The 16,143-nt window shown below is 48.2% G+C and overlaps 1 protein-coding gene across 1 annotated transcript in view; it reads left to right on the top strand.

Moving 5' to 3' along the window:
* The window catches only part of TGFA (transforming growth factor alpha), a 103,578-nt gene that overhangs the window by 25,727 nt on the left and 61,708 nt on the right, over nt 1-16,143 (top strand). The window contains exon 2 of the mRNA XM_058428588.1: nt 13,080-13,133. Within this exon, the coding sequence (XP_058284571.1) occupies nt 13,080-13,133 (54 nt within the window). The remainder of the gene's footprint in view (nt 1-13,079; nt 13,134-16,143) is intronic.

Here is a 16,143-nt window from a genome sequence, read left to right on the forward strand (position 1 = left end):
TGTCTGTCTTTGCAATCAGCCAAGCCCACAGGGCAGCAGATGAGGCTGAGAGCCACAGTGCTCCGTAGAAGGCTGCTCGTCCGCAACTAAGCAGTGTCTCCTCTGCATTTCCAGAAATGTCTGACTCAAGCTGCCCCTGCCATGGCTTCCTTAGGAGAAGGACATTGTACTTGAACCTAGGGAAACAGTATGACTAGACAATCCAGAGTGCAGAGTAAAGTCATCCAACTTCACAGTGCTGCAACTGTCATCAGCTGGTAATAGAATACATTTTTAGAGTAGCTTTAGATTTACAGAAAAATTGAGCAGGAGGCACAGAGAGCTTTACCCCACTGCATAGTTTCGCCTATTATTAACATCCTGCATTGGTGTGATGTGTTTGTTACAATTGATGAGTCAATTTTGGCACATTATTAACTAAAGTTAATATTAGTTAACTAAAGTTAGATATAAACTAAAGTCCCTCGTTTACATTAGGGCTCACTCTTGTAGTTGTACATTCTATGTATTTGGACAGATTTATAATGACACATACCCACCATTATAGTATTGTACGGAGTCATCTCACTGACCTAAAAATTGCCTGTGCTACACCTGTTCCCTTTCTCCCCCCTCCCAGTCCCCTGGCAACTACTGATCTTTTTACGATCTCTACAGTTTTGCCTTTTTCAGACTGTCATATAGTTAGAATCATACACTATACAGCCTTTTCAGACTGGCGTCTTTCGCGAAGTAATATGCATTTAAGCTTTCTCCATGTGACTTGATGGCTTATTTATTTTCATTGCTGTAAAATATCCCATTGTATGAATGTACCACAATTTGTTTATCCATTTACCTACTGAAGAACATTTTGGTTGCTTCCAAGTTTTCACAGTTATGATTAAAGCTACTATAAGCCTCTATATGCAGATTTTTCTTTGAAGATAAGTTTTCAACTAATTTGGGTAAATACCAAGGAGCACTATTGCTGGATTGTATAAGGGTATGTTTGATTTTGTAAGAAACTGGAAAACTGTCTTCTAAAGTGTCTGGACCACTTTATCAACTGGTTTTGACTCCTGAACCACTTTCTTTTAGATGAGTCTAATTTTTCCAGGAAATACTTCAGAAATACACTAACTGTTAGTAACCTGAAACCCTTTTCTCACTGCACTCTTACATGGGACTTAAACGTGAAATGCCTCCACCTTCATTCTTCTTTCTGTAGTCTTCCTGCTGGTCTCTGTTCTTGCTAGAACTAAACCATCCTAGCAGAAAACTTCCTCTTTTCCCTCTCCCTCCTTTTTGCTTCTCATCACCGCCCTTTCCCCAACAAAAGTTAAAGGGGAAAATGGGCTAGAGCAGGGTTGGCAGGGGAGATCCCACTCCCATTTTCCCATAGAAAAGCTATTGCGTTTTCTCTGGGATTTTTGTTTTCCTTTAAAATGTTTTAAATTGACACTGCTAAAAGGTACATGATGCTCTCTGCCCCACAGCTCTGGGGTTGGCATGCTTTGTTCCTTACTGGTTTGTCTCAGGTCAGTAAATGAGATTCTGCCCATACAACTAAGTGCATTTGGGGCATTAACTGAACAGCTTTGCTACACATGGCTGGTAAGAACATGTATTGACCTGAGGGAGATACATTAGGGGCCCTAAAATCTGGCAGTGGACCAAAATAAAGTCAAATGCATCACCCCCGTGTGTTTCTTCCCTCTTGGGGCTTCCGAGTCTCATTGGAACCCCACGACTATAAAACACCTGGAGTGGGTTTTGTGACTTGTCAGTCTTGTTACTTTGTAAATAGGCTTCATGTTGTGTAACCTGAATGCTTTGGGTTAATACAAAGAGACAGACAAGACAGGCACAGGTTGATGACCTGGAGAATAGAGGGAAGAGCTGACAGGAAAGAGAGCATTCCAGGTAAATGGGAGCAGGTTGGATCACCATGGTCCCTCTGTGACCATTTTCAAGGCTCTAATGAGTGGCCCTGTCTGCTCATGTGACTACTAGCTTGTTCCATTTCCCTTGAGTTTTGGGTACATCTGCTCATATACAGTTGGAAACTAAATGGCCTGCAGTTGAAAGGACTTTCTCTATTGGGGCCTAGAATTTCTCAACAGAGTGCACTATCAATATCTTAAGCAAGACAAGGTTCTGTGCATTACAGAAATCAGAAAGTTAGCATCCCTGGCCCCACCATTAAGTACCAGTAGTGCCCCCTAGTCCTTGTGACAGTCAGAAAGCACCTCCCACCACAGGTTCTCAGATGCTCCCTAAGGGGCATCTGCTACCAGTGGTAAGAACCCCTGGGCTAGCGGGTGGTCTGGTCGAGGTCTCCCAGTGAAAGGGGGTAAATCTGAGTACCACCCCGTCCACTCCTCCTCTTCAGCACCTGGAGCCTGCACTCGTTGCCCAGGCCTTTCTCCCCTACTAGCCTCTTCTCCCTCCTCCTGCCCCTTGCTTCTGGGGCCCAAGGAGGAGAACTTAGAGATACTGCCAGTTTGCAGTGTGATGTGGGTTGAGAAATGTGGGGCTGCAAGAAGTAAGTGTATTTACCCCTTAACGCTTGAAAACCTGTAGTTCTGGAGATTTGTTTCCTTCTTGATTGAACTTGCTTCTTAATCAGCCACCCTTATCAGCTCAAGTGAGCACACCTAAAGGGTGTCCTGTGGCCAGCCCCCAAGGTGGACGGTGGGGATTAGCAATGGGACAGCATTGTCCCCTTCCCCCATCCCCTACTTCCAGGCTGATGCTGCATTGATCTGAGATTCTGCCAAGTCACACTGGTATTTGTGTTGGCCCAAACCCAAAGCCTCACAATGCCTTCTGCAGGGTGGTTCCGGGGTGTCCAGGGTGTCGTGCACCAGGGTGCAGGGATGAGTTTGTCATCACCAAGCTATTCACATGGAGGAAATGGGACAGAGTTCAAGGATTGCTTGTTTTTACCTCCTCCCTGCTCATACCCTACTTTCAAGCCACTGTGTGAATGATGCCCCCACATGGCTTTGACTGAGCTGAGGGGATGGGCTTGGTTTGATTTCAGCCACCGAGAGTCTAACTTTGCTGGCCCAAGGTGCACACCAGCAGAACCACTGCTCACCTGGGCCCAGAGGATGGCAATCCTGAGACATCACAGGCCAGGGAAGTTGAGATGGGGCCAATGGGCCTCCACGGATAGGGAGGGACTTATAACATCCCCATGCATCCTTCCAGAGGTGATGTTTGGTTCCTGTACTTCTTGTCAGCCAGGTGCCCTCTGCTCAGCTGGTTCACAATGCAAAGGGCCCGGGGCCCTGTGGATATAGCTATAGCATCTGCCACTTTATCCCCAGCTTTGTCCCTAGCCCACTGCTCCCATCCCCTTCTTCCTCCCTCCTGGACTCTGGGAAAATCAAGTGTCACCCTTTCCAGAGACACCTCAAAGCCTCACGTCACAGTGCCAGTCAGCTGGAACAGGTTTTCAGAGAGCCTCAGCTTGGCACGGCTTCTCTGCAACCTCAGAACTCGGCCCTGGTAGAGCCTGTTGGTGATTCAGCAGCTGGGGAACTCCAGCCAGCCCGAGAGGGCTCGGCGATACTCACCCTGTTGCCTTGCAATTCCAGGAATTTGGATGGGGGCCCTCAGCCAGCCAGTGCGTGAGCAGGCCTGGGAAAGAGGAAGGTTGACTCAGTACCCAGCCCCTGGTCTAAGTCTTTGATAAGGCTTTAACTCTTCAGAAGAGACAATTGCTTCCTCCTGGCACAAAAGGGTGTGGCATAGATCTGCACAGGTGGGAGCAAGCACAGGGCCTTCCTCACCTCTAGCCAGATGCGTGCTGCATCCTGGTTAACACTGGCTAAAGGTGTTTTACCTATCTGCTATTTGCTTTGCTTTATGAGAGAGGGTTCTCTCGGACCACCAGATCAGTGGGCAGCCTTATTCTATAAGGCTTTGAAGTGGGTAACATGTTGGGGAGAATACAGGAAGATGTCTGTGTGGCAGTGTGAGTTGTTGCATCACAGTGGCCAGGCCTTAGAAACAAAAGTGTCTCAACAGGAAGCAACTGGCTCCTCCTCCAAGGGTCTCTGTGCCTTTTTTATTTAGTTGTTTATTTTTTTGCATGCTTCTCCAGATGTCAGGAAAAGCATTTCACCTCCTTTTGCAGCTATGTTGCTTCTCTGTTAACATAGCTGCAATGGGCTATGTAACAACTATGTTACTTCTGTGGTGTCAGTTCTGGGCACTTGTTAGTGGCATTGACTCTAAAGAGTTCAAAGCATTTTGCCAATACTCTCATTTGTCTCTTGAAGTAGGCAAAGATAGTAACCAGCTCTCCTAAATCAGTAATGGTGGGAAACGAAGTCTGGGCTGAGAGAAGGAGGGACAGGACGTACTAGTCCATATGAGTGACCTGATCTTACACCCAGCCCAGTGCTGGTGGGTGTTAGGAGGTACAGGCAGGGAGCTCTGCCTGCCAGAGTGGTCAGGGGGCATCGTGGAGGACTTGGGGATTGAGCTCGACCTGGAAGACTGGTAGAAATGACGTCAGGCAGTAAGGAGGCTTTTCTAGGCAGAAGAGAAGGAGTTAGTGTTTGTAAGAGACCCGGACTAGGTAGAAACATTTGGGTGGAAGAAAGGGCTGTTAATAGGGGGCATCAGAGGTACAGGAACACTACTGAGTGTGTTTGCGTCTATCATCTGGATTGTAAACTCCTTGTGGCAAGTCTTGCCTTTGCTTGAAGAGCCCTGGGATACAACGTTCACAACAAACATTCACAATGAGCGTTCACTCCTCTGTCTTAGCCTCCTTGGGATATGGTCAGGCCTCTTTGGGGCCACTGGACAGAAGTCTTTGTGTTCTTATAAAAGTTTCAGGAAAAGCCAACAAAATGAGTTAAGGGTAGGAAAATAAAATATTTCAGGGGTCATCTCATCGGGTGACCAAACAACACAGGATCAACTTGACAGGCCACTTCAGCAGACTTAACTCCGGGCTTTGGATAAGGATGACAGTTCCTTCATTCCTCATGGATTTTTCAATATTGTGGTGGCACTATTTAATATTATTTAAATAGAAAAACACCGATTTAACTTACCACCCAACTGAACAATGGTATAGCTATTTATACTGGAGTTCAATGGTTTTTGAGAATTGGAAGGATTCTTTCTCATAGGAACGGACTTTGCATTCATCGCTCTCTGCCCAGCACCTAGAACAATGTCCCGCTAATGGTGCAGCAGGTGCTCAGTGAGCACTTGTTGAATGAATGAATGTCAGAATTCAAGTGCTCTGTGCAGCAAACCACCATGGCACACGTCTACCTAAGTAACAAACCTGCACATCCTGCATGTGTACCCCTGAACTTAAAATAAAAGTTGGCTGTAATCCCAGCACTTTGGGAGGTCAAGGCAGGCGGATCACTTAAGGTTGGGAGCTCAAGACCAGCCTGGCCAACATGGTGAAACCTCGTCTCTACCAAAAATATAAAAAATTAGCTGGGTGTGATGGCACACACCTGTATCCCAGCTATTCAGGAAGCTGAGGCAGAAGAATTGCTTGAACCTGGGAGGTGGAGGTTGCAATGAGCTGAGATCATGCCACTGTACTCCAGCCTGGGCAACAGAGTAAGACTCCATCACAAAAAAAATAAATAAAAAATAACAGTTGGAAATAAAAATTCAAGTGCTCCCCAACTCCACTGAAATTAGAGTAAGAACCAAGGCCTAGAGCTGTAGCGGCAGGGATGTAGAATAGAAGCAAAGGAATTCCAAGGATCTGCAGGTTTTCCCATTCCCCATCTGTACACCCTCAGTACTCACTACCCAGCACCTAGTCCAAGTCTTTGATAAGACTTTAACTCTGTTTTCAAGCTGGTGACCTCTTAGAGAAATTCAGTTCAACATAAATGTATTAAAATCCTATGTAGGTGCATTAGGCCAGGTGTAAGGATAGAGATGATTTAGCCACAGCTCCTGACCACACTAGAGAGGAGAGACAGGTAAGATGTAAAAACTTCTGAACTGCAAGGCAGAATAAAGTAAGGATTCCTCTGAGGAAGAAATGATTATTTCTGACATTTGAGCAAGGCTTTGAGAGGCCAATTTGATTCCCATGGGTAGAGGACGGGATATGCCGACTTGAGAGATCAGCATGATGTGAATGAAAACTGTCAGTAGGCTGGGTATGGTGGCTCACGCCTGTAGTCCCAGCACTTTGGGAGGCCAAGGCAGGTGAATCGTGAGGTCAGGAGTTCAAGACCAGCCTGGCCAATATGGTGAAACCCCGTCTCTACTAAAACTACAAAAATTAGCCAGGCGTGGTGGCACGTGCCTGTAGTCCCGGCTACTCGGGAGGCGGAGGCAGAAGAATCACTTGAACCCGGGAGGCAGAGGTTGCAGTGAGCCAAGATCGTGCCACTGCACTCCAGCCTAGGAGACAGAGCGAGACTCAAAAAAAAAAAAAAAAAAAAAACTATCAATAGTAGCAGCTACCATTTGTTGCATGTTTATTGTGTGTCACTCAATATACCACATTTTTCTCATGTGTCCCTCATTTAATCTCTAAACAACCCTGTGCAAGAGTTGGATATCTTTATCTGCTTTTACAGTGAAGGAAACTGAGGCTCAGGCAGCTAAACTAAAGTCAGCAGCCATAAGAAGTTGGGTGAGGATCCTAGTAGCATGAACCCAAGGCACCAAGCTGGGAGTGCCAATTTTTGTGCAGGGAAAAGGGGCAGTGCTGGGCAGCTGGGGTCAGAGAACCTGACAGGAGGGAATGGGTAGAGTTTAGGTGGAAACGGGGTCTAGGATCAGGTTATGCATGCTAAATCTCCACTCAGGACTTGGGGCTGGGTTCTGTTTCTGCGCTGGGTTCTGTGAGTGGAGAGCTTAGAGGAAAGGAGTGATTTCAATCATCAAGGTCAGTAGTAGGAGCAAAGATTTTTTTTTTAAGCTGTTGGCAAGAAAACCAGTCTAACAACTATTTTGATAGCACAGGGAGAGATGATAGGGCCTGAATTGGGGCAGTAACAGCAGGGATGCAGGGGGATGGATAGGTTGGACGGTGTGGAGGCTGGGTGTGTAGGAGGGCTTGGCTTGGATACTGGGTGAAGGAGAGGGAAGGGCTGACAGTGACTGCCTAGTTATCAGTCCCGCCCAGAACCAAGGAAGAGGTGGAAGACATGAGTTTAATTTTGAACACATGATCTGGGGTACAGGCCTTGTGGAGAGTGGTGGAGGTTGGAGATAGTGTTTGGGCATGGAAGCAGGGGAAGCATCTATGGGAATATAGGGTCAGTCCAGTGCCTTGGTGGGCTGTAGTGATAACTTCAACAGCCTACACTTGTCTGCCTTTGTTGAAGTATGGAGGATTCCATTTTTCTCGGGTAGTTGCCGTCCCATGTGACTTGAACATTTTAAGGGAAAGTCAAAGGTCTCAGATTTCTCTTTTTTTACTTAATTTGCTCACAGTAGGTAGGTGCTCAATAAATATTTGATTAGTTAACATAAGTAAATAACAATTTTTTTTTTTTTTTTTGGAGTGGGAGTCTCACTCTGTCACCCAGGCTGGAGTGCAGTGGCACAATCTTGGCTTACTGCAACCTCCGCCTCCCAGGTTCAAACAATTCTGCCTCTGCCTCCCAAGTAGCTGGTATTACAGATGCCCACCACCACACCCGGCTGATTTTTGTATTTTTAGTAGAGTCCAGGTTCCACCATGTTGACTACTTAAACCCTCAAAAGGTGTAAAAGGCATGCTATTTCAAGATCAGTCCATGGAACATCAGTAGCCTGCAGCTGAGCGACCCCGGGGCCTCAAGTAAAACCCTTTGTTGAAGTTCCCTTAGTGACTTCCAAAGGGAGGAGGGTCATGACCACCTCCTCGTCATCCTGAACTTCCTGGAAGTTATGATGAAACAGGATCAACATGAAGCGCCATCAAGTGCTGTGTTCAGTGGGTGCTCATGGTGACTTATGGACCTCATGTACTCTATTTCATTTTGTTTCACTTAATCCTTGCAAGTCCCATGAAGAGCTGGTATCCTTGTTTTATGGATGAGCACACCAAGCCTCAGCAAGGGTACTTAACAGAGCCAAGGTCTCACAGTGAAGGAGTGGCAGAGCCAGGATTTGCACCCAGGCTCCTTTCTGCTGTGCCGTGACAGGCTAGAAAGTGGTAGGGGGTTGTGGTGCAGGCACCCGTCTGCCCATCTCTCTTGCCTCCCTGATCCTGAAGGTTCATTCTGAATACTTTGTTTTTTGCTATTGTCAGATATGTTTAGATGGATATGGAAAATTCCTATGAGCTTTCAGGTAATGCTGGATCATTTCCTGTGATGTCATAATCATGAAGTATTTCCCGAGATTTATCAAATTGGAACTTGCTGCTGTTCAATGGAGATGCCACATGGCTGCTTTTGGCCTTAATATCCTAATGAATTTGTGGATAGTCCATGGTACGCTCATCCTACCAGCCTTGTTTTTAGTCCTTCTCTGCAGGGCCTTCCCTTTTTCCTTCTTAATCAGTTCTTACCCTGAAGCCAGCATCCTCACCTGGCTGTCAACCTCTTAGATTTAAAAATATTGATGAAATCATACAATGTAGTGATTTTTGCTACGCAGTTAAAATCCTGCCATGCTTGCAAATAAAATTTAAATGCTGGGATATAATTCATAAGGGAAGATGCCATGAACCTATACTGACTGGTCCTGGGTTCTGTGTGGCCCATTTCTTTATATATTTGTGCCCACATGGGAGCCTTTGCAGACCTCTCCCTGAGCAGCGGGATTCCCACCATCTACGTACCACTAACTACTTCCTGTTCCTTAGGACCTGCCAGGTCTAAGAACGGTAGGGGAGGAAGGGGGAAACCTGCTGCCCTCTGAATACCCACACTCCCTTTTGCCCTGCCCTCTAGCACAATTCCTATCCTCCCGCCCTGAGCGTGTTCTTCATCCAAAGGCCTTTCCTCACCACCTCTTCTGAATCCAGAGCATCCTTCATCCAAAAGGACCTGCTGCAGCCTCTTCATCCTCCTGCATCCCCCGAAAACAAAAACTCACCTTTTGCCCCTTCATGCAGGAAGTCTGGCTTAGAGGATCCCAAACAGGTGAAAGGTAGAACTCTTGATATTCTAGAGGGAGCAACTGATCCATGCAGTGGAGTACATAGGGGCCTGAAAGCAAACACCAGCCCCAGCAGAGGCCAGAGCAGGACATGGTCCACTCTGCTGAGGTGGTCAGGGGCCAGAGGATGCTCCTCCCAGCTCCAGGCACTATAGCTGAGTGTCCACAGAAGAGGTGGTCTCCAGGTCAATGGGTGGTTGAGGATGAAGGGTGTCCGACGCTGAAGGCACAGCCTGGGTATCTGTGCAGAATTGCTAGTCCTGTGCCTGAGTGAGGGGTTGGAGTGGGGGTGTCCTGCTCTGGAGCCCAGGGGAGAGGGGTGTCCAGCCTCTCTCAAGAGCATTTCCTATTGACACATCAGCACATAGGTTTCGGGATGGCTCCACTTCTGGGGACTCATCAGCTAAATCGGTGAGCCTCCTTTTTACCTTGTTTCTGTTGGGAACATTTACCTGAGTACCAAACAGCTGAACTATAAGCATGGCAACACTTGTCCTTCCTAAGTGCAGACCAGGTTCCCACTCTATTTTGGGGGACACAGAATCAGCCTTTCATAAGGGTTTTCTTCCGTTGCATGTGGTTTTCCCCTTGATACCACCCCCTTCTTTTCTTTTTTCTTTTTGAAGTCCACAGTCTTGGGATTCCCCTCTTTGGAGCTATTTAAACAGAAATAGGATGCCAGCAGGAGTGGCCTAGAAGGGATTCCTAGAAGCCTTCCTGTCCCGAGGGCCTGCGGCAGGCAAGGTCCAGCTTTGAAACTTAGGCAGGAGGAGCCTGTGGCTGTGGGCCACAAAGCCTGTGCACTGCGTGTCTCCCTGAGCCACTGCATGTGGCTGCTGTCCTCTCCCCATCCTTCCTTTGTTTGGAATGACCCTTGGAGCCTGCCAAGGCCACATGTTTCTGGAAGGCCCTCACACAGCCTGGCTTTCTAAGCACAGTCGTGTGGCCAGAGGGCTGGGCAGCTAGTGAGCCTGGGTGCTCATACCTTTGCCCCTCATTAGACCTTGTTCATGGCAGGGATATTGGAGGCAGTGGGAGAATCCCTAAGAGGCAATGCATGGCTCTCAGGGAGAGAGGGATCAAGGCTCAGCCACTGGCCTACAGAGTCTGTTGTTTGGACTCACTTGGGGTTTGTGACTGCTGAATACATACCTGTGTCACAATTGGCCATGGTCAGAAGGACTGTGGGGTGGTCTGGTAATTAGACACTGTCTTGTGCATGGGAGTTGCAGACACTTGAGTTTGAATGTGGCTGCAGGAGCTTGGGCAAATTTCTTAACCTCTCTAAGCCTCAGTTTCTTCATCTCTATGACTGGGCATTTCTACCGGCTGGACCAGAAGGTTGGGAGGCACCTATGTCATGAGTTGTTATGAGGACTAAGTGAGAGAACACATGCAGAACCTTAGCACTGGGCCTGGGACTAGGTCATGCCCAAAAAGTGGTGCACATCCACCTGCAAAGTGAGAGACCTGAGCCCTGTCCTCCTGCTCCAGGGTCCTCTTAGGCTCACCACGTAATGAAGACAAAGCAGAGGCCTAGCCGCTCATCATAAGGCCTCAGCTGATGCTGGGCATGGATCAAGATTGCAGAGTGAAGCCCAGCGCACCAAGAAGTTGTTTTCCGTGGGAATGTGAGGGTATAGAAAGGACCTATTCTTCTTGTATTGCTCAAATTATGAGTAAAAAGCCAGTGTCTTTCATCTGTGGAACATCGTGGTTTTGCAAACTTTAATTCATTCCCAAAACACCTCTGTGAGTTTAGCAGCTGCAAGCTCACAGGTGAGGAACAGAAGGTGAAGTAATTTGCCCCAAGGCTGGGGAGCGGGCCCCCATTGCACACCCTCATCTTCCTGGAGCAGTGGTGCTCATCGGTGCCTTGTCCTGGATTCAGCTGTACAGTGTTTGCTTTCTTGTCTGGGTTTTGCTTAAGCAGAGGCCAACACGGAGCCCAGGAACCATGCTGACTGGGTTCGCCCTGACCAACAGGATAGGGAGCAGGAACAGGACATGAAGATAATTCTTTAGTTCAGGGGCAGTTTGTGACAGGCAAGTCACGCTTCCCCTCAGAGTATGCAAAGCATCCCCGGTGTCATCCTTGGACACTATTATGAGCCACTGGCTGACTTTAGCCAAGGGTGGTTTGTGGCAGTGCCAGCGAAGTCAGAACATGACTGTTCCCCAGCTTCAAGTGGGCAACCACTGACTTTTCCCGGCTTGGATGGGGATGCCTTGTTTTAACACTGGTGTGTGGGTGACAGAGGGGCCCTGGGAGCCGTGCTTCCAAAATTAGCATCAATTGGACAGCAAGAAAGAATTGCACAGGGAAGACATGCATGATTTTACTGATTTTCTCTCCTTGTCCCCCTGCCCTGCCTCCAACTCCAGCCCAAACATCTGGCTTAGGATTCTGCCAAAGTCTTTGGGAGGTCCATGCCAGACCTCCAGTAAAAGCAATCTGAAGTTCTTATGTTTCTCATTTCAGAGGTTGAAAGGAACGTCGGGAGCATGATTGCTTTATCTATTCAAAGTGCGTTTTGTTCTTTGAGAGTCAGGACTTCTGTGTCTACACCCTAAGTGAAAACGGGCAAGGAACCCTCACAGCCTGCAGAGTAGGGGGCTGCATCGATCCTGTAACAGAACTTTGCTTGTTTCCTGTGCTAACTTGATTCATCTGCCTTCTGGGCTAACCTGTCAGAGGCCCCGCCCCTCGGCACAGCAACTGTGGCATCTTTTTGCATTTCAGTTTTGGGAAGTCATTCTAATGTGGCTCGTGCTGATTGCATAACTCAGAAGAGGTTCCTTCTTCACTGGAAGGTTGCTACTGTTTCCAGAAAGCTCGAGTACTGTAATCTGAAGGCACATAAATGTCATCTGTTGGCAGGGCTGGCTTTATGGGCATGCAACCTGTATAGGTCACACAGGACCCCATGCTCACAAGGGCCCTGAGCTTGAGGTTTAACACTCTGCAGTTGCAGTCTTAAAAATCTTGTAGTTTTATCTTTAAATTTGTGTCTTGTACGTGAAGTCCAGTGGGACAATACAGTATGCACCGGGGGCTTAGAGGCTTGGTTCCCATGGTCCTGCTTATTGCTATCTCCCCGCCTCCCCTAGGTTTTCTTGCTCCTGCCATGCTCTATCCTTGGTGGGGCCTGGGGTTAAGTACATGGCATCTCAGGGTACGGCATGGCAGCAGCTGTCCCCATTCTGGACTGGCAGCTCCATGGCATCTTCAGTGGGCAACCAAAGAGGGGTGAGCTGCTTGACTCCCCCTGATCCAGGTACCTAGTACATCCTGGCAGGGAGGAGGCAATATCCTTAAGGGGTCACCTATCCATCTTGGGTTGGGACAGCCAGTTCCTGGGAATAAGAGATACCTGACTAGACCCCTCAACCCCCAGCTGGGTCACAGCACATTGGCCCGGCTGCCAGCTGGAAGGAAACCCCAGAGGCAGTGGGTCCTTTGCTCCCTTACACACTCTGTCCCTGGAGTGCACCTGTGAGAGGCTGCACTCAACCTGTGGGTATCCTCATACCCAAAGGACAGCAATGACATAAATAGCAAACAAACGTGATGACATGAACGACAGGGTGAAGGTACTTAATGTCACTGAAATGTACAATTAAAATGGTTGAAATGTTAAATTTTATGTTATGTATATTTTCCCACCATAAAAAAAATACGTATTTATAAGGTGTTAAGAAAAAACAAAAGCCAAAACCACCCTGACAGATGGAGAGAGAGACTGGGAGGAAGCGGAAGGCTCTGGATTTCAGTGCTTTTCATGGGCATTTTCTTCTTACTTTTTCAACAAGGGGTCCCATGTGCTCATTTGCACTGATATCCACAAATTCTGTACCCAAGCCTGTCTGCCAGCCACTCTGTAAAACTACCGAGCATTCGCCTGCCAAAGGGCCTGCCCTCTAAGCGTCTGAGGACATCATTTGCCAAGCAGACTCTGACCTTTTCCCTCTTCTCCTCCACCCAACAGGTATTGTGTTGGCCGCGTGCCAGGCCTTGGAGAACAGCACGTCCCCGCTGAGCGGTGAGTGCAGCTGCCGTGGGTGTGTGGATGGTGTGTGGGAAGGGAGCGGGCCTGCTGCTGTGTGGAACCTCAAGAGCTCCCTCCCTGGCCTCCTGCCTACCGAGCACACGCCTGTCCCGGAGTCCTCTCTGCCCCCTCCTCAGGGGCGAGGTGGCGCTCACTGGAAGGTCTTAACTGCAAGCCCAAGGGGGGCTGTTCCTGGCCCCCTCAGGGGCCTCCCCTCCGTGTCTCTCTTCAGCTGTTCAGACAATTCCTATGGGCACATGTGCCGAAACAGGGCCTGCAGGACCCCAGAGCTTGAGGCCAGCTATGTTTTCCCCACTCTCGTAATAGTCCACCTGAAGTAGAACCCAGATTTCTGAACCCCCATCGGTGACCTTTGTTTAGTTATTTTCTGGTTTACGTTTTAATACTTGTAGTAAAAAAAAAAAAAAAAAAAAATGGTATTTTTTTAATTATTATTTTAAAGATCCTAAATCAAAATAGTGGAGAGCTTGGGACATGTAGGAGGCAAACCACCGGTGGTCACAGCACTGCAGGGGAGCAACCTCTGTTTGATTTGCATGTTGCTTTTGCCCTTTCTCCATGTGTGTTAATATTTTTATACGATCAGTCCTGGTGAGGAAACAATGTAGATTCCTGCTTTTTAAGCTCAAATGTTGGGGCTGTGCATTGTTCCATGTTGCTGGAAAGTCTTGAAATCTCTTCTCTTAAAATGTCACGCTGTCCCATTAAAGTGAACATGTGTGATTTAATGAAACATTTCCCATTGGATATTTACGGTCCCTCTAGTTTCTTAAGTTATGATGCTACCTCTTCATGCCTAGAAGCTTTTTCCTTCTTTTGGATTCTTTCCTCAGAACGTGTCTCCGGAAACAGGAATAAATACAGATTTATGACCCTTGGTACAAACTGCCAGATAGCTTTCCGAGTGAATGGTGCTGATTTTTCCCAGCAGTGTGTGAGTGCACCAGTTCCACAACTCCCTGGTTAGCATAGAGTGTGTTTCAGTAACTTCTGCTCCCATCTGTTACTGCACTAGCCTCCTGCTGTGTCTCCATAGTTATTTCAGAGAGGTTCCGGTGCGGGGGGGCGGGGGCAGGTTTCTTACCTATTCATAAATTCTGTAGCCAACCACACTGTGTCCCTGGTACCTTGCTCTTCTCCTCCTTCAGGCCTTTCCCTCCAAACCCACTGGAGGCGACACTGCCAGTCCCACTGGGTACCACTGCTGCTGCAGCCCCACCAGCCCCCCTTGCTACTGTTATCCTTGATGCGCTTGGACCCTTAAGGTGCCTAAGCCACTTGGTGGTCCATGATGACACAGAAGAAAATGCCTCTCCCACTCTGTGTCGTGCTTTGTTGGGGCTGGAAGTAGAAGGGTGTGAGTGTGTCCACCCCAAAACAGTGCTTCTGGAGTCCAGGGTCTACTTGGGTTTCCATAAAGCAGTACTTTCACTTTTTAATTACCTCCCATCCACAGAGGACTCAGATGTGAACATATAGGGAGGAAAAAGAGGATAGCTTAGTAACTCCACCATGCCGTTCTCAGGATTGCCCCAACCCCCTTTCTAGAATGCACTTGTCCCAAGCTTCACCTTCTGCCCCTCCTACAGATAGACCTGTGGTGACCTGCCCAAACACTAGAAAGTACTGATACTCTAGCAACACTTACACACTGGGTATCATTTGAGAGAACCTGGACACTGGGCCAGTTGGGCCACTTGGACACTCATTTTGATACTTATCACTATTATCTCCAGGCATCTCCATGGGCTGAGAAGCCTCCTGTGTTTTCCTCACCCTCCCTGCTCTCTTCTAAGCCAAATTGGGTGGAACTGAGGTATAAAGGCCTTGAGATTAAGCCAGAAGGGGGAGATGGAGTCCTGTGCCCCAGGCCTCTATCCCTAGTTTCCCAGCTCTGTGGTGAAGCCTTCCTCCCGATCCTCCTGATTCACACTCTAAAGAAGGCCAAGAGTCATGTTCTCTACTGACTCAGGTGACAAGTTGCAATGATGGCAAGTGCTGACACTGCCATGCATAGAGAAGGGGGTCCTCTTGGTTATTTGACTCCCTCCTCCAAGTCTCCATCCATTCAGACAGACAAGAAAAGGGACGTCACCCTTGAGCCCGTTCTCCAGGAGCCTGGCATAACTCCTGCCTAGGCCTTTTGGGTTCCCCAGGCCCTGCTGAGCAGATGTGGGCAGACCTGATAAATTTTTCCAGAAGGGGACTATTCTTTTTGCAGTCATGAACAACCTCTGTTCCATGTTTTCTTCCTGAACTTTCTGTGAGAACATCTCTTAGGTTTACTTCCCCTCATTGTGACATGTAATCAGAAAACAGCAGTTGAACCCCTGCTATGTTGCATATTACCCTATTACCAGCTCGGTGCCACTCTGGGGCCTGAGGTGGTCTGTGAGAGCAGAGGAAGTGCCACACCTTCTAAAGTCCAGAGAGCCTCAAGCCCCCCAGGTTGGCTGGCAGTCTGCAGAGGAGGGAGGTGGCTGCCCGTCTGCCCTCTCTGTTGCTGTCTGTTTGATGGGTCACTGAGCTACAAAACTTACACCCCAGGGCCTTAGAGATTTAATGAAATTACTCTTTCCAGAGTTATTTACTCTTGGCCCTGCCCCATGAGACCCAGACATGAATCCAGAGAGGGCTGGGCCAGGAGAAAAGTCCAAGTAGTGATGACCGTGTTACAGTCACACCTCCAAAGCCTGGGGCTTTATGACTAGATCAGGCTTATGCTTAACTTTCTTTCCTTTAGGGTGTCCTTCCTGTCCCCTAGAGGACTGCTCAGGTCCTGGTAGGCCTTCCCACCCCATCCCACCCACTCTGTCATCACCGCACAGGGCTGAAATCCTGTGGTGGGCGCAGCTCAAACTGGGGACTAACTCCCACCAGCCACACTCACTGCCTGTCATTGTAGCAAGTGTGTGTGTGTGTGTGTGTGTGTGTGTGTGTGTACTCATGGCTAATAAGTAAAACTCTCTGTTAACATTGTATT

This window comes from Hylobates moloch, unplaced genomic scaffold (assembly GCF_009828535.3).
Source record: "Hylobates moloch isolate HMO894 unplaced genomic scaffold, HMol_V3 SCAFFOLD_15, whole genome shotgun sequence".
NCBI lineage: Eukaryota > Metazoa > Chordata > Mammalia > Primates > Hylobatidae > Hylobates > Hylobates moloch.